Source organism: Pongo pygmaeus, chromosome 10 (genome assembly GCF_028885625.2).
Source record: "Pongo pygmaeus isolate AG05252 chromosome 10, NHGRI_mPonPyg2-v2.0_pri, whole genome shotgun sequence".
NCBI classification, from domain to species: domain Eukaryota; kingdom Metazoa; phylum Chordata; class Mammalia; order Primates; family Hominidae; genus Pongo; species Pongo pygmaeus.
Genome location: NC_072383.2, coordinates 110,924,774 through 110,943,366, shown reverse-complemented (window position 1 = coordinate 110,943,366; position 18,593 = coordinate 110,924,774). Strand labels below are relative to the sequence as shown.

The 18,593-nt window shown below is 38.1% G+C and overlaps 1 protein-coding gene across 7 annotated transcripts in view; it reads left to right on the top strand.

Annotated features, from left to right (window-relative positions):
* HECTD4 (HECT domain E3 ubiquitin protein ligase 4) overlaps positions 1-18,593 on the top strand; it is a 225,839-nt gene that overhangs the window by 99,346 nt on the left and 107,900 nt on the right. For all 7 annotated transcript variants that reach the window (XM_054442179.2, XM_054442180.2, XM_063647112.1 and 4 more), the window contains exons 8-16: positions 182-374; positions 4,070-4,228; positions 8,490-8,603; positions 9,654-9,794; positions 12,983-13,215; positions 13,593-13,738; positions 15,885-15,955; positions 16,894-16,999; positions 17,577-17,697. In XM_054442179.2, the coding sequence (XP_054298154.1) occupies positions 182-374; positions 4,070-4,228; positions 8,490-8,603; positions 9,654-9,794; positions 12,983-13,215; positions 13,593-13,738; positions 15,885-15,955; positions 16,894-16,999; positions 17,577-17,697 (1,284 nt within the window). The remainder of the gene's footprint in view (positions 1-181; positions 375-4,069; positions 4,229-8,489; positions 8,604-9,653; positions 9,795-12,982; positions 13,216-13,592; positions 13,739-15,884; positions 15,956-16,893; positions 17,000-17,576; positions 17,698-18,593) is intronic.

The window sequence follows — 18,593 nt, the reverse complement described above, 5'->3', positions numbered from 1 at the left end:
CTTAGCGTAGTCTCTTTTGTTTGTAGTAGTTTCTATAGCACATTTAAGTTTTAAGGTATACATCTACTCAGGAGCAGTTTTTGAAATATTTTTAATTTACTCACAATAATATCCTCAGTAGAAATTTGCTAACTAAATGGAAACAGATATCATTTTAGGACCTCCTTTTTTTCTATATCAGGTTGAAAATGGTGTATTTGTAGCCAACCCGCTTCAGGAACGTATAATTCTAATGAGGAAAGAGGGCGAATCTGCAAAAAGCATTAATGAGATGCTTCTAAGTAGACTTTCTCGGTATAGAGCCTCCCCGTCAGCAACGCTTGCTGCCCTGACTGGTTCCACCATCTCCAACACACTGAAAGAGGATCAAGCAGGTATGTTACTCTGTGCTTCCCAGATCTGTTTCCTTGTGTAGCTCCGTTCAGCTGCGTCTTATTGAGCACTTCGTCCGTGCTGTACAAAGCCCTTTCCTTTGCATAGTTGACTTTATTTGGTCTTCCAGTCATTGTCCAGCTTTTTATTCCAAGCCAATACATGTTATAGGCTGTGGACATAAATTCGTATGAACCTGTAAGAATGCAAAATAGCCCCATGTTAAACTGTAAACACCTTATCATCATCACCATTCATATAAATTAGTTGATTTCATATTTCGTGTATGTTTTGTGAATGTGAAAACCTGATACTTAGCATCATCTTCCCTAAATACAGTCTTGACCAAGCAAATAACAGAAAAGCCTTCTACAGTAGATATTTTGTTTTTTAGAATTTATCAAATTCTAAAAATTTATTTAGTTTTTTAATTTAATGTTTTAAAATAGATAATACACGTACAGAATTTGAAAGTCAAAACAATGTAAAAAGGTATGTGCAGAGAAGTCTTATTCTCACCATGTTGGTAAATTTTATATTCTGACCCCACCCTACCCCACCACAGGTAACTATATTTATTATTTTTCATTTATCCTTCCAGTGTTTATTTATGCAAATATAATTAAAGATAAATTTATATGTTCATAATTTCTGCCTTTTCTTAATAAAAGGTAGTATACTATATACATTGTTCTGCATGTTTTTTTGGTTGTTTTTTGTTTTTTTTTTTTGAGATGGAGTCTTGCTCTGTCGCCCAGGCTGGAGTGCAGTGGCATGATCTCAGCTCACTGCAAGCTCCGCCTCCCAGGTTCACGCCATTCTCCTGCCTCAGCCTCCCGAGTAGCTGGGACTACAGATGCCCGCTACCATGCCCAGCTAATTTTTTGTATTTTTAGTAGAGATGGGGTTTCACTGTGTTAGCCAGGATGGTCTCGATCTCCTGACCTTGTGATCCACCCACCTCGGCCTCCCAAAGTGCTGGGATTACAGCCGCGCCTGGCTGTTCTGCACTTTTAAAGTAGGAGTTCTTAAACAGGATACACCTTTAAGGGAGTATGTTATTAAACATACTCCCTGAAAGTTTTAGATATCATTTTATATGTATCTGTCATAACTTTCATCAGATTTTCAGTCATCTATGACCCCCAAAAACATTAAGAACCATTATTCCATAGAGTTTACAGATTACATACCAAATATTTGGATTTATAACAAACTATGAACTGCAGTAAAAGATAAAGCTAGAAAAAGATGCCATATGTAGAAAACTGCATCTGAATTAATATGCATTTAATGAATTCAGTGTAATTTTATGCTCTATTTTTATAGTTGGAAATGCTAGGAAGAGAAAATATTTATAGTTAATTTATTATGAGACTACCAAATTAAATACTTATTAGTCCATATTAGAATTTAAGGACAGTATTTTATTTTCACAGGCTTCTTTTGTATCAAAGATAAGTGGCAAAATTGTTAATAATTTTTATGATTTGGGTAAGTGGATAATTCCAACTGTAGAAGATACTTTCTAGAGGACAGTTTTTTTGTTTTTATTTTTGTTGTTACCTAAATTAACATTTTCATGACAAGCTGAAGGCCTGATCTGGGTTTGTCCCTTGGGAGAAAATGAAATCTTACCCTAAACAATGGAAATACTAAAAGAATGCTTGTTGAAAATATGTATAATATCAAAAAAAGACCTCAGAAGGCAAGGACATATTTAGAATTTGTTAGAAATGTGCATGCTTTGGCAGCACATATACTAGAATTTGGTAGAAACTGGTATCTGTATTCTAAACATGTGGTCTCATTGTACTTTTTTTTTTTAAGACATGAGGTCTTGTTATGTTGTCCAGGCTGGTCTCAAACTCCTGGGCTCAAGCAATCATCGTACTTTTATGTGGATTCTTTAACGTGATGTTGCTACATTAAAAATTCACTAAGTTATAAACTAAGAAACTTTTCAAAAGTAAGCGAACATTCAAGGTGTCTATAAAGTTTTGGCCAGGGGCAGTGGCTTACGCCTATAATCCCAGCATTTTGGGAGGCTGAGGTGGGTGGATCACCTGAGGTCAGGAGTTCAAGACCAGCCTGGCCAAAATGGTGAAACCCCATCTCTACTAAAAATACAAAAATTAGCCAGGCATGATGACGGGCTCCCGTAGTCTCAGCTACTCGGGAGGCTGAGGCAGGAGAATCACTTCAGCCCGGGAGGCAGAAGTTGCAGTGGGCTGAGATCATGCCATTGCACTCCAGCCTGGGCGACAGAGCAAGACTCAGTCTCAAAAAAAAAAAAAAGTTTTTATTCCATTAAAAACTAATGCCTATTGCCATGTTAATAAGCGTATGTCTATTAAAAACATCTTGGTGAAAATGTTACACTCACAAAGTTGCTAATTTTCTAATTATTGCTGTCTTTAGGTTTCTTACCAGTGGAAATTTATCTTCTTGAATTTATGTCCTTAATGAAGAATATACTTGGGGGGGGCTTGAAGCTTAAAAAAAAAATAAAACTTTTTAGAAGCACAAGCATTCAAAACAAATATCAGATAGATTAGGTTTCACTTTACTCACTCTTCTAATCTAAACCATCTAAAAATGATTTTCATCTATCCGGGCTATAGATAATAAGTTATATTTTATAGCCTGACAGCTTTCTAAGTAAAGCACTCCAATTGATTCTCTGTTGACATAATCAATCCTCGCTAGGCTTGTATATAGAAAATCCGTAAATTCACTCCACGTTTTAGATATGCCAGTAAGGGAGATTAAAGTACATTTTACACCTCTTGATTAGAAACAATAATTATTTTCCTAATGACAGTTTATGTCATTGACCCTTAAAAAAAAGAAAAATGTATATAAGGGGTTATAATAAATTACACAGCTATAAAATTGTTTTGTGATAGATATTGTGAAAGCTTTCATTAGGTTGAAATTTTGGCCGATTTCATGTTGAAAGCTGTTTGTTATGAGTTTAATATCACAAGCCTGTCAAGAATTTGTTCTATATAAAATGGAAAGAAAAAACCAAGATCTTGATTGGAATATAGGTTGTTCATCCCAAATCTACAAATCTAAAATGCTCCCAAATCTGAAACTTTTTGAGTGCCTACATGATGCTCAAAAGAAATGTTCTCACTAATCTCAGATGTAATGAGTAAAAATAAATAAAAACAAAGGAAATGTTCATTGGAATATTTTGGATTTTGGATTTTTCAATTAGGAATGCTCAACTCTTAAGTATAATGCAAATATTTCAAATTCTGTAAAAATCTGAAATCCAAAACACTTCTGGTCCCAGGCATTTCAGATAAATGTACTCAACCTATATCAGTTTTCTAAGGGAAACACAAACAAATGCTAGGATTCTTCTCTTATTTTGAGATTTAGTCCATGTGAGGATTTTTTTTTTGGAATAATTTGTAGAGGCATGATAGCATATTGAGGATTGGGAGCACCGTCAAGAAATGTTCAGACCATATAAATAGGAGGCTCAGGGTCAGGCTGTGGAGCCAGAAGATAATTATTTTTTTCCTTAGCTATTACTTCTTACTCTGTTTTCCTAATCTGGAAATCTGTTTTCCAAATCTTAGTTTGAGTTTGGGTCTCCCTTATTATATCCTACTCTGTGTTGGTAATCAAATTAATTTTTGTGTCAAATATTTTGACTTAGCATTTTCATTCCTTTCTCCAGCAAATACTAGCTGTGGGCTGCCTCTAAAAATGCTGCGGAAGACACCCATATATACCTGTGGCACCTACTTGGTGATGCTGGTGCCTCCTCCAGGGGGATCAGGCAGCTCTGCCACACGATCTCTTTTTGGTGGAACAAGTGGTTTGTCATCTTTAAAAAGTAAGTGAATTTTACTTGTGGCACTTTCCTCGATTTATCTCAAACTCTGAAATTTAAGGCTTTCCTATTAATTATTTTAAACTTACTTTGTTAAATAGTTGTTTGCAATAGCTCTCTGATAACAAAAAATACCAATTATCAATATAGGCTAGGAAGATTTAACAATATAATTTTTTGTGGATGACATATTAGTATAGTTTTGAAAACTATTGTCCTATAAAATTAATAGAAATAATAATCAGTTCAACAAAGTTTTAGGAAATAAAATAATATTTTGTCACATTATTTACTGATGATACAGCAAGAGCTCTACTCACTATGATAGAATTTCTTTTTTTTTTAGACGGAGTCTTGCTCTGTCGCCCAGGCTGGAGTGCAGTGGCATGATCTCAGCCCACTGCAACTTCTGCCTCCCGGGTTGAAGTGATTCTCCTGCCTCAGCCTCCCTAGTAGCTAAGATTACAGGCACATGCCACCATGCCCGGCTAATTTTTTTATTTTTAGTAGAGATGGCGTTTCACCATGTTGGCCAGGCTGTTCTCGAATTCCTGGCCTCAGGTGACCCACCCACCTTGGCCTCCCAAAGTGCTGGGATTACAGGCATGAGCCACCACGCCCTGCCAATAGAATTTCAAAGCTATTAAAATACATATGTAAAACACCTCCATTTTAGGACACAGATACAAAATACTAAGCATAAGACATAGAAAAGCAAATGTGTAACAATGTATTAGTATTTTTAAATATACATATATTATTATAAGGAGGCACACTATAGTAATTAAAGCAGTGTAATTTTGGCTTCAGAGTGCACACATAGTTCAATGGGATAAAGTATAGAATTAAATGTTCCTCAGGCTGGGGGCAGTGGCTTTATTGAAATATAACTCACACACTGTAAATTTCACCCCTTTAATATATACAATTCAGTGGTTTTTAATATGTTCACAGAGTTGTGCAGTCGTTACCACTAATCTATCCATCACCCCAAAAAGAAACCTCATACTCATCAACAGTTGCTCTCCTACTCCCTGACCCCTGGCGTCTACCAATCTACTTTCTGTCTCTGTGGAGTTACCTATACTCTACTTTTCATATAAATGGAATTATACAACATATGGCCTTTTATGACTGCTTTTTCGTTTGTTTATTTGCTTGATTTTTAATTTTTGGTTTTACTCGATAGTAGCAAAATACCACTTATTGTTTTGTCTCATTCTGTGCATATTATGGTGGCTGAGCTATGAATAAAATCAGAAGGAGCTATAAAAGTAGATGCAGACAGACATGTAAAAATCTTGTTTCTTTTAGTAACTATTATCTTGGGAAAATTAATCATTCAAAGCCTCAACTTTCCCATTAAAAAAAAATGTGCAGATGATTATACCTACCACATAGGATAGTGTGAGGACACTTGACACATTATGGAGAGTTCTATATAAATATAGAATAATTTTTCCCTCGATGTAAATATAGTTGAAGATTGTATCAACTGGAGAGCTGTGTGATGTGAGAAGAGATGGAGAGTGTTCTCTACTCATGCACAATTCCACCCTCGCTTGAAGATACTCCTTGCTATAGTGGGCTTGGTCTCCAGGAAGAAAGTACATGGAATGAGGTTTTCTCCTTAGTGCTTGCAAATGTGCATTTATTATTGGACACCAATGATCCTAGATCTTTCTCAGTCTTTAGCCATGGGATCACTACGTGGTTACTGAGGCTCAGACAGGTGAAGTGATGTGGTCCAAGTCTCTTGACACCAGACCCAGCTCTTTTTTATTGTTTCCAAGTTGTTTTATCCATCAGTTACACATTGCTGGAGAGGCCTTAGGAAACTTAAAATCATGGCGGAAGGCAAAGGAGAAGCAGGCATCTTCACAGGGTGGCAGGATGGAGTGAGTCTGTGACTGCTTTTTAAACTTAACATAATGTTTTCGAGGTTCATCCATATTACAGCATGAATCAGTACTTCATTACTTTTTATGGTTGAATTATATTTCATTGTGTGGATAATATCCCATTTTGTTTATCCATTCATAAGTTGATGGACATTTGAGTTGTTTCTACTTTTTGGCTATTTTGAATAATGTTGTTATGAACATTAGTATGTAAGTTTTGTGTGGATGTTTTTCATACTCTTGGGCACATACATAGGAGTGGAATTGCTGGGTCATATGGTAACTGTATGTTTACCCTTGGAGGGACTGCTAAACTGTTTCCCAAAGTGGCCATACCATTTTACGTTCTCATCTCCAAAGTATAATGGTTCTATTTTCTCTACATCCTCACCAACATTTGTTATTTTCCATTTTTCTGATTATAGCCATCTTTGTGGATATGAAGTTGTACTTCATTGTGATTTTGTGCATTTCCTTAATGACTAATGATGCTTAGCATCTTTTCATGTGCTTATTGGCCATTTGTATACCTTCTTTGGAGGAATATCTATTCCTCCAAAGTCTTTTGTCCATTTAAAGATTGGGTTTTTTGGCCAGGCGCAGTGGCTCACGCCTGTAATCCCAGCACTTGGGAGGCTGTGGCGGGCAGATCATGAGGTCAAGAGATCGAGACCATCGTGGCCAACGTGGTGAAACTCCGTCTCTACTAAAATACAAAAATTAGCTGGGCGTGGTGGCGCGTGCCTGTAGTCCCAGCTGCACAGGAGGCTGAGGTAGGAGAATTGCTTGAACCCGGGAGGCGGAGGTTGCAGTGAGCCTAGATCGCGCCACTGCACTCCAGCCTGGTGACAGAGTGAGATTCTGTCTCTAAATAAATAAATAAATAAAACAAAAATAAAAATTGGGTTTTTATGTTATTGACCATCGGTCTTTTTTTCCCTTTTTCCTACTGTTACCACATATTATGACCGTTAGTCTTATTAAATTGTGTTTAGTCTCCTTGGCATGGCTTTTTTGCCCAATTGAAATTGACCCCATTTAATTAAAGTGGGTCTTCATGGTACCATTCTTTCATGAGGATATAGCTTACACAGTGATTCTACTTTAGCGCAACAAATCAGTAAATGCTTAAATTCCTTCTGTGTCCTGTTCCTCTTTGGCTACTGTGGGGGCTGCTCAGAAAGTGGAAGAATTGGTGCTTGCCTTTAACAGTTCTTAGTCTAGTTAGGAGAGATGACGTAGATGTGTGAGACGATGAGAAAATGATAGACAATGCTGCATCCCTGCTGGAAGGATCCGTGTGGAGCAGATTTGTGAGTTGCACAATCTGAGAAAGAAAGGCTCATTGTGGAGTGGGGTAGAAAGGAGAGACTTCATGAGGTTTTGAGTTTAAGCCATAAAGAACGGGTATTATTCATATAAGTGGCCAAGTGGGGAGAAAGCATATGTATGGTAAGTACCATGAAAAAAGAGATTTGGAAGTCTATTTTCCACTGTCCCATTTTGTTTAATGGGACAGTAGAAAATAGAAAAAAGAGTATCATTTATGTTATAACTTAAGTTAGGCACGATGCGGATCTGGGCTACTAGGGTGATTAGAATATGAAAAAGAAGAAAACTCAAGAGACACAGTGCTAAAGTTTTGTTTGAAAATGGGGAAGAAAATAAAATCAATGATAGCAATTAATACATATATATATATATATGCTGGTATGGATCCTTGACATATTTTAACTCATTTACTCTTTAAAATAACTATATAAGGTAGGACTTTTATTATTTCCACTCTAGAAATGAGGAAACTGAAATGTTCAATGACTTTCCCAGGGCCACCCAAAAGTTTTAGAACTGGAATTCAAACTCTGAAGCCCAAAGTCCATGCTCTTTAATACTGCACTATCCTGTGTTAAGGGAAAAAGCCAGGGTGTGTCCAGGTTTTAGAGCCAGTATTACGAAAGATTGCAGCTGAGCTGTGTTTGAGTATACACCAAGCTTTATTGAACACTGACTAACTGCAAAGTGTTTCTTGTAAACATTTTCATCTTGTGATATTAGTGATCATAACCCCTCTTGCAGTTACCCTTTTGATAATGTATATCGGAAAGGACCGTCATGCAAAACTTGCCATTTTAAAAACACTTTGAAAACTATGGTTCAGTATTAAATTTAGGAAAATTTCTGGTGGTGAGTTTTCTTTCTGTGGTCTTATGCATGTCTTCTCCATCTCTTTACCACCAATTACCACCAATACGCAACAACAAGAAAAGGGTGTGATTTTTATAAAAGTCTTGTTAAAAGCCTAAAATTTAAACTTTAAAAATAATCTTCAGGCTCATTAAACAGCTTAATGTTTGTTTCCAAAGTCCTAGCCTCCAGCTTGGTGTATAATATTTCGGATGGTCAGTTTACAAGTCGTGCAGATCTCATAGATGCTGCTGGAAGCTCACTGGGGCGTGGTGCTCTCGTACCAGGATTGGGTAAGAAATAAACTTGCACATTTCTTTGGAAAATTTCAAGTTTTAGCAAATTTCTCTTGAACTATCTTGCCAGTTCCCTGTGGCATTCTAGTTTCCTTGAAAAGAAAGACATTTTTTATTTTGTTTTGTTTTGTTTGAGACAGGGTCTCTTCTGTCACCTAGGCTGGAGTGAAGTGGTATGATCTTGGCTCACTGCAGCCTCCACCTCCTGGGCTCAAGCCGTCCTCCCATCTCAGCCTCCTGAGTAACTGGGACTACAGGAGCACACCACCATGCCCAGCTAATTTTGTTTATTTTTTGTAGAGCCAAGGTCTCACTATGTCACCCAGGCTGGTCTCAAACTCCTGGGCTCAAGCAATCTTCCTGCCTTGGCCTCCCAAAGTGCTGGGATTATAGGCATGAACCATTGTGTCCAGCCAGAAAGAATTTTTTTATATTAAATTTTAATTTTGGGAATGAGTATAAGACATTGTCATATGTAAAATTCCTCTGAATAAACTGCAATTGAATATACTGTTGATTAGGTTGTGTGATGATGCCTATAAGAAATTCTCAAGGTTAATGCCATAAAAAGTTTATTTCCTGTGAGGAATTGGTATACCTGTTATTGTTAGAAAATGAACATTAAGTAATATACTGGATTTTCTCTTTGCCCTGGGTGGTAGGAAGCTTATTTCTAAGTTTTGGGCTCAGTTATTAGGGCTTTTTATTGTGTATTAATGTTAATTGGTCCTATTATACCTGGGTTTTTAATGTAAACCACTTAAATCCTCTTTGGAAGTAGGTCACAGATAAATCAGTTACTAAGAGCTATCTATTTTGTGAGACTTACTCTTTCTCACACAGGAGTTAAGCAAAATTAAAAATTAAATGCTAGCTTTTGCCGAGTCCCAACCTAATGCCTTGCCAAATAAATCTGTGGGACTAGGGATATGGGTTGTCAACATTAGAGAGCATCCTTGCCCTTCCACTTTGTAGCAGTGCTTGTGAGAAATATGTATACAGGTAGCTGGTGGCATGGTGACTGAATACAGTATGCTCTTTTTGCAGGAGCGTGTTATGACACAGTGAACAACATGCTATGGACATGCTCAAATGATTATATCGATCAGTGGTGTAACCCTGGGAATCAAGCCTTCCATTATGTCTGCCAGAGACTTGGAGTCAGTCACATTATCACTGAGCCCAAAGGTGAGGTGCACTCAGGGTCTTGCAGGAAAAGATTTTCCTCTGAAATATGAGAGAATACCACAGCATTAGTAGGTGAAAACATAGCCCAATCCCAGAATGTGTCACCAGTTTTCCCTCTTTGAACTTTTGAAACCTAAAGTCCTTTGTTATCTGTAACCATGAAAGATGAGTTATGATTAAGTAAATAAGTATGTAAATAAATAGAGCTTTTGAAGTGGTCCATAGACTTTTTTAAAGGAAAATTGTTATGTCCTTCCTGAAATTGTTGGAACTTTGTTGCAAAAATTGATTATTTGTATTTGGCATGGGATTATTTGCTGTTGTAATGTTTTACATTGATAATGACTTAATTATACACAAACTTAGATAGAATTACCAGTGAAGGACCTTTGTATTTTTCAATATTAATATGAACATTCTTAATATTAAGTTAATAGTAAAATCTTTTGGCTTTAAAGTCAACTATGCTAATATGGAGGAATTAATCACTCAGCAAGTCCCCTACCCATAAAGCAACACTAAAACAGGCAATTATCAAAAACAACTATTTCCAGGCCCTGGAAATTGCCAAGGCATACACTAAATTGAGACTTGTTATTCATTTTAAAAAGCCTTGAACTTTGGGTAAGAACAGTGGAAGTCCATGGTGTTCTTAGCTAGAACTGCTCCTATCCTCCATCTCAGTCTGCTTTGAGAGAATTACTATGCTGACCACCTCAAGCTTGGTCAGCACAGTAATTCTCTCAGGGTGGAGAAGATTGTGAAAAGCAGCAGTTTTGCTGCCAGAGGGGGCTGACTTGATAGGGAGCAGAGCGTGGAAAAACCTCATATCCAGTAGCATTGTCAGTAACAGTAGTCATCTTGGTGGCAAACAAACAGAGACCAGTGGCTCCGCAGGTCTTAGATCTTGATCCCAGTTAGGGCAAGCAGTGGCCCAGCTGACTAGCTAGAAGTTTACTAGTGAGATCTGGATAGTGAGAAAGCTGTGGGGGACCACACATCTACACAGAAGAGACCTAAGACAGCCTAAGCTACTCACACAGTTCTGGCTAAACATGAGTCTGCATACACATGCAAAGATGTGAGAGGGCCCAACAGGAAGTAAAAACCAGAGCAGAGTTTAAAACCGCATGACCTTTGCTGCACTTCTCCCGAAATACACAGATCCATCCAGGGTGAAAGTATTACTGGCTCAAGGTGTTTGAGCACAATCATTGGTTGACAACCACTAAGGAATACAGATAGGGGTGACCCCTAGGAAGCCAGGCTGAAAAAGAAAAATAAGAATAATTAAAAATAAATCAGGCTAGGCGCTGTGGCCCACTGTAATCCCAGCACTTTGGGAGGCTGAGGCGGGCAGATCACCTGAGGTCAGGAGTTCAAGACCAGCCTGGCCAACATGGTGAAACCCCGTCTCTACTAAAAATACAAAAAAGTTAGCTGGGCGTGGTGGCAGCCACCTGTAGTCTCAGCTACTTGGGAGGCTGGGGCAGGAGAATCACTTGAACTGGGAGGCTGAGGTTGCAGTGAGCTGAGATCATGCCATTGCACCCCAGCCTGGGCAACAACTTAACTTTTTTGAAACTCTGTCTCAAAAAAATAAAATAAGATAAAATAAAAAAAAATAAATGCAAGAAAGAAACAAGTATTTGAAAAAATAAACTGAGCAGAGAAATCAGTAACTACACAATGCAGGAGAAATGCAGATGTTGGACTGATGACTTTAAAGTCAGATGAAGACTTAAAGCAGCCATTATAAATACATTTAAAGAACTAAAGGAATCCAAGTTTAAAAAAATTAAAGGCAAGTATGATGACTATGATTAAGCAAATTGAGAATTTCAGTAAAGAGATTATTTAAAAAAACAAAACAAAACAACAACAACAAAAAAAAATGGAAATTCCGGATTTGAAAAGAAAAATTCAGTAGAGTGGCTCAACAGCAGATCTGAGCTGCTGGGAGAAGAAAGCAGCAAACCTGGGCCATAGATTGGTAGAGTTGTTCTGTCTGAAGAGCAGAACGGGACACTTGGGGAGTACTGATCAGACATTTGTAGAATAGAATGTCCTTCCCTGTGGGTTCATCTGATGCTTTCTCGTGGTTAAACTGAAGTTATGGATTGGGGGAAGAATACCGCAGAAGCGGTATCCCCTTCACATTACTTCTATTCCAAGATACATGATATTGACATGACTTATTACTAGTGATATTAAAAACTGATCACTTGGTTTAAATGATGTCTGCCAGATTTCTCCACTATAAAGATTCCACTTCTCCCTTTCCACACTGTGTTAGTCTCGACCACACTGAAGGGAAGGGGAATTAAGCTCCACCTCCTGGAAGAAGCATATCAGAGAACTTGTAGACTTGGTCCTTCAGAGGACCAAAGCCAGTTCATGTAGACAAATGTTAATCACCACAGTAATTAATATCTGTAGGGTCAGTGTTTTTTCTCAGCTTTCATTCTTGATTTTGGTATTTGTGTAAATTTACTAAAACTTGGTGAGTTGTGCATTTAGAGTGGGCGAGTTTTATGGAATGTAAATTATATCTTGATAAAGCTTTTTTTTTTGAAAAAAGCAAAAAGTAGAAAAGGAAGTCCACTTTATATTACTGACTACCAAGCCTCTTGCCTGAACTCCAGACTATGGATTCACTTCCACTTGGTTATCTAACGGGCATTTTCAGCTTAACATGTCAAAACATGAGGAGCTATTTATAGATGAGAGTTCTAATATGGAGCAGACATAGGATATGGTTTTACTAGAATGGTTACCAGTAGGGGCTGTGGAATGAGGTGGCCTGAATCCAAATCCCAGTTCTACCACTTCTTAGCTGCGTGACCTAGGGCAAGTTCCTTAACTTCTCTGACTCTTGGTTTATTGCTCTACAAAACAGGGCTAAAATAGTCTAAGTTGAGAACCATGTAAAGCATTCAGCCCATTCTTCAGCATATAAAAAGGGCTCAGGAAGTGGTAGCTACTTATGTTCCAAGCAAATGAACTCCCCAAGTGTTTTCACCCCAGCACCTGTGGCAGGGAGAAGCGTTCTCTGGCAGCAGTGAAAGAGATTATAGCCAAAATACCCTTTTCTAGTGCGCACGCACCTTTTGTAAGTCAGAGGTCTATTCTTTGGGGACCACCCATAGAGATGTCTTTCCTCACTCAGTTTCCTTTTCATCTTCTAGAAGAGGCTATAACCACGAATGAGGTTATAAACCAATTATTGCACCATGTTGGTGCGATGTGCATACACCAACTCAATCTTCTTGCCACCAACCCCAATCTTCCAATCACAAGTGTCTTGGGCAAGCAGCATCCAATTGAAGCACACCATCTTAGCAGTATTTGTGACATTATGGAGAAGGCCATGGTTAATGGAGATACCTGTATTATACGCTGCATTCTCATTGTCTTTCAGGTAAATACACTGTTTTGAGATAAATAAGATGATAGAGACAAGGAAACGCAAACCTTGGCTTCAGCCAGTTCATTTTTACCAGAAGAAAAATTTAATGATTTTCCTGTTCTGCGTCTTACCACCTTCTAATCCTGTAGTTAGAATTATCATATTCATTGCACTGTGATTAATGGAGTATTGCTATACATAGCTTATTACAATTAATATATGCAAAATATTTACTATAATTATACCGTTACACAATAGAAGAGATTGTGGTTAAACAAAATCCACCTGGTTATTTGTTTATAGGATATCTACCATGTACTTTCTTTGTAGAGATAATTTTATCCCCAGTAGAATTAGCATTTTTAGATAGACTCCTTATGTTTCTGTAGGTGGTATTTAAATTTTTCTTCAGCCCACAAACTGAAAGGAATCGAGACATCATTAGACGGTCGGGATTGCTTCTTTGGCAGTTGTTGATGGCACCAAAAGATCAAATTTGCCCTGAAATTCAGAAGGAAGTCTGTCTTGCCATCAGGTAAACGCTAATGATTTTCGTAGTGCTCTCTGCAAAATGATTCTTCTGCAAGGCATTGTAATCTTCCCTGAAAGCTGGTAGTATAAATGCCTCTTACCCCATCCCACAGTCGGGACCTCATGGATTGGGGATAATTTCGCTGGAGAGGGGTTTGTGGCTCCACCTTCAGAGGACCAAAGCCAACTGTGTACCTGCATTTCCTTATCTCACTGTTTGGATCTAAAAACAAACAAACAAAACCAACCCTTTAAGTGGATATTTTGATTGTTTGCAAGCTGATGTTCTCATTTTGCAGAGTGTGGCAGGGTGGTTAAGAAGCAAGCTTTGGCAACAGGCAGACCTGGGTTCTAGACTTTGCCACTCACTAGTGTGACCTTGGTTTAAGGTTCGCATTTCCTTAGCTGTAAGATGGGCATAAAAATAGCCCCTGTTTTATGGGTTTGTGAGGTTTTCCTAAGGTAAGGCCTGATGCAAAGTAAGTGCTCAACAATGCAAGCCTTTATCAACCTGTTTAAAACCTTTTCAGACAAGAGAGCAGAATTTATAGGCCATTTTCTATTTATTGTCAGTCTTTTTTTTTTTTCTTAGTTCAGTGAACTTTTTTTCTTTTTGCTTTTTTGAGATGGAGTTTCACTCTTGTTGCCCAGGCTCGAGTGCAGTGGTGCGATCTCAGCTCGCCGCAACCTCTGCCTCTCGGCTTCAAGTGAGTCTCCTGCCTCAGCCTCTCAACTAGCTGGGATTACAGGCATGTGCCACCATGCCCAGCTAATTTTTGTATTTTTAGTAGAGGTGGGGTTTCACCATGTTTGCCAAACTGGTCTCGAACTCTGACCTCAGGTGATCCACCCACCTTGGCCTCTGAAAGTACTGGGATTACAGGTGTGAGCCACCATGCCTGGCCTCAGCAAACTTTTATACAGGAATACAGCCTTAAAGTGATTAAGTATAATTTAGTGTCCAAGAGAGAGCTGAATGGTTTGTCTGAAAGATCTGTATGACAGGGGTGAGCATAGATGACTGGAAGTTGTTTTCCTTCCACAGCACATTATGCTTCGAATCTCTTTCTGTGGAGCATTAAGGCAATGACTGAAATCTGATGCTTTGAGGAAACTTTTGGAGGGGATGGGTATATTCACTATCTTGATTGTGGTGATGGTTTCATTGGTGTATACATATGTCAGACTTATCAGATTGTACACTGTAAATATGTGCACTTGATTAAATGTTAAACCTCAATTAAAAAAAGAAAAGAGGCTGAGTGTGGTAGCTCATGCCTGTGATCCCTAGCACTTTGAGGGGCCATGGCAGGAGGATCGCTGAGGCCAAGTTTGAGACCAGTCTGGGCAACATAGTAAGACCTCGTCTCTACAAAAAAAATAAAAACAAAATTAGCCCGATGCCCTGGCAAGCACCTGTAGTCCCAGCTATTTGGGAGACTGAGGTGGGAGGATCACTTGAGCCTGGGAGGTCAAGGCTGCAATGAACCGAGATCACAACCCTACACTCCATGCACTCCAGCCTGGGTGACAGTGAGAGCCTGTCTAAAACACACACACGCATATAAGCACACACACAAATAAATTAATGAAAAGAAAAAAGATTCTGATGCCATTTGCAATATTGTTCTTCCCTTCTCTTCGGAAAAGCTGAGAATTAGAAATTTACTTTCTTAAGTGTTTTTTTGGGGAGGCACAATCGTTATATGTAGGCTTGACTACATTGACTTTTCATAGCTTACCAATTCTCTCTAACCAGTTCTGCATCTAGCCTCAAGTACTTATCATTTTGGTAATTCACAGGAAGAGGAGGAGAGGGATGCCACTTATCAGGGAAGTGATTGGACTGGATCGTGACAGTGAATTTAGGTTCAAATGCCTTTTTAGGCCAGGTGCAATAGCTCACACCTGCAATCCCAGCACTTTGGGAGGCCAAGGTGGGTGGATTGCTTGAGCTCAGGAGTTTAAGACTAACCTGGGCAACATATTGAGACCCTGTCTCAATTTTTTTTAATGCCTTTTTAGTGATAAAAGTTATTTCACAGTTTTATGTAATCAATTGACATCTTTAATAAAAATATGAATTTAAATATTTAGAGTTGATTTTCTAGAACATTTGCTTAAATGTTTTGACTTTTTTGTCATTTCAGCTCTGGTTTAAATATCTTGTACCCAGGTGAAACTGAAATCAATAACTTACTTAAACTGGTCTTAACAGAAGGTAAGAATTATCCTTTAATTATCTTTGAACAGCCGTCCTTTTTTTGTCCCCAAGGAAACAACTGCATATTAAGATAATATTGACACTTCTTCATGTATGTTAGTCAGCATATTTAAGAAATGTATCTGTAGGCCAGGCACGGTGGCTCACACCTGTAATCCCAGCACTTTGGTAGGCCAAGGCAGGAGGATGACTTGACCCAGGAGCTCGAGACCAGCCTGGCCAGCATAGCAAGACGCTGACTCTATAAAAAATAAAAACAATTAGCTGGGCATGGTGGCCCATACCTTGTTGTCCCAGCTACTCGGGAGTCTGAGGCAGGAGGATTGCATCAGCCCAAGAGGTTGAGGATGCAGTGAGCTGTGATGACACAACTGCACTCTAACCTGGGCAACAGAACGAGACCCTGTCTCAAAAAAAAAAAAAAAAAAAAAGAAAGAATGTATCTGCATATATGCTTACACTTCAACCAGATTGAAAGCAAAAACCATGTTTTATATATCTGCAAGCTTTATAAACTTTCTGTCTACACTGCTTAGCATAGTGTGTGTGACTATAGATGTTTAATAAATAAAATAATCACTTATTGGTGATTTCTAAGCCAGTTGTCTTCACACATTGGAGCCTAACATTTTAAGTTAGACTAAACAACACAACAAAAGGTACTATGTTAAAGATAGTTGGCATTTAAAAGCAACATTAAAGAATAAAAAATCACACTTCATGATATATCAAGAGGGTAATTACACTTTAATCAGGATGCTGGTTAAAAAGTCGGATTCCTTGTGATGCCATTTTTGCCACTTTTATTTGTATAAGTCCGTATGTCTGGTGCCCCTAGCTTGCCGACAATCTATTTGTTTAAAAACTTTCTAAAAATAGCATCAGTTTTCTAGGAGTCATTACCAGGGTAGTTGATGGAGCTTCTTCTGTGTTAGGAGAGAGAAACAGTGGACTCTCCCAGCTACGGGATGTGATCCTAACCAACCTGGCTGAACAGCTCCAAAACAACCGATTTGGCAGTGATGAGGATGATCATTACAGGTGACACTAGTTATATTATTCACTCCTAGCCTTTGTGTTCTCAGTTGTTAGTTTACATTTAAATGTGTTTGATCAACTTTAGTCTCCTGTTATAACTAATACGATCATTAGCATGTTAAACCTAAAGCATGGACCAGTTGAAAGATAATAGATTCCACAGTTCCCCTCAGAACTGATAACTGCACATTTCAGTTTGATCAGTAAGTTGGGCCTGGGGAAAGGGTCTTTAGCAAAAATAACAGATGCAACTTATTTAGGAGATCTTGGTTCAGAGTACCATCCAAATTGCTGGTTTATGAGAAAGGCTGAGTATGTGTGTTAGAGCTGGTGAAGGGGACAAAGGTGTTGTTTTTCTATGTTATTTATAAAATACTTTGACTTTGTAGTTGGGTGCCATTTGATTTCTATAAGTTTGATTTAAATAATATACCTAGTTGTTAGCATTATTACTAAGGTGATTTGCTTAAGAATCAATTATGTATCTTCTATTTGTCATCTTATACTAATTATATAAAATTTATCCTTTTATGAATAAACCATCAATATTTTATTGTTACATTTTTCCTGCATTTTAAAGACTAAATGATGAACTTTTACACTACATTCTGAAGATTGTTGTACGAGAATCCTGTATCTTAATCACCAAGTGCCAAACTGTCTCTAAAGATGATTTTCAAAAGCTCCTTTCAACTGTGCCTGTAAGTAAAAATGTGTTTACTGAAAGCAAAATTATATCAAGCATCCCTGTTTTCATTTTATTGTATTGACAGGTGTGTGTATACATACAGACTTACAATAATTTATGAAAGGCCAGGCGCAGTGGCTCACGCCTGTAATCCCAGCACTTTGGGAGGCCAAGGTGGGTGGATCATCTGAGGTCAGGAGTTCAAGACCAGTCTGACCAACATGGTGAAACCCTGTCTCTACTAAAAATACAAAAATTAGCAGGGTGTGGTGGTACACATCGGTAATCCCAGCTACTTAGGAGGCTGAGGCAGGAGAATCACGTGCCCAGGAGGTAGAGTTTGCAGTGAGCCGAGATCGCGCCACCGCACTCCAGCCTGGGTGACAGAGCAAGACTCCGTCTCAAATAATAATAATAATAATAATTTATGAAAGTCAGTGGATTACTACTTACCCTAGAAATGTAGAACTAGACAAATCCACTTGAAAAACTTTCCAAAGACTATTCCCCCTGCTTAAATTGCTTGATGCAATAAATTGATCAGATTTGGGGGGTTTTGTTTTATCTAGTGAGAGTGTTTTTTCCCTATTAATTTTTAATTTTACATTGTTTCTAAACCATGAGTGTTTTATAGAGACCAATAGGAATCAAAAGATTCTTTTAAGGGTTTGAGTATTCTTCTATAATGGAGATGTGTGTGAGAGGGAGGGGAAAGAATAATTATTAAGAGGCAAAAATTCAAGTAAGTATCTAATTAGTGAGGATTGTGTACCAAAAGGCAGAAAGTTATAGTGTGTCAAAGTATGTATGGAAAGGCAGAAAGTTATAGTAAGTGTGTCAAAGTATGTATGGAAAGCCATGTGGAAATAAGTCACCTGAAAAACTAACTTGGTCTGTTTTCTGTACTTT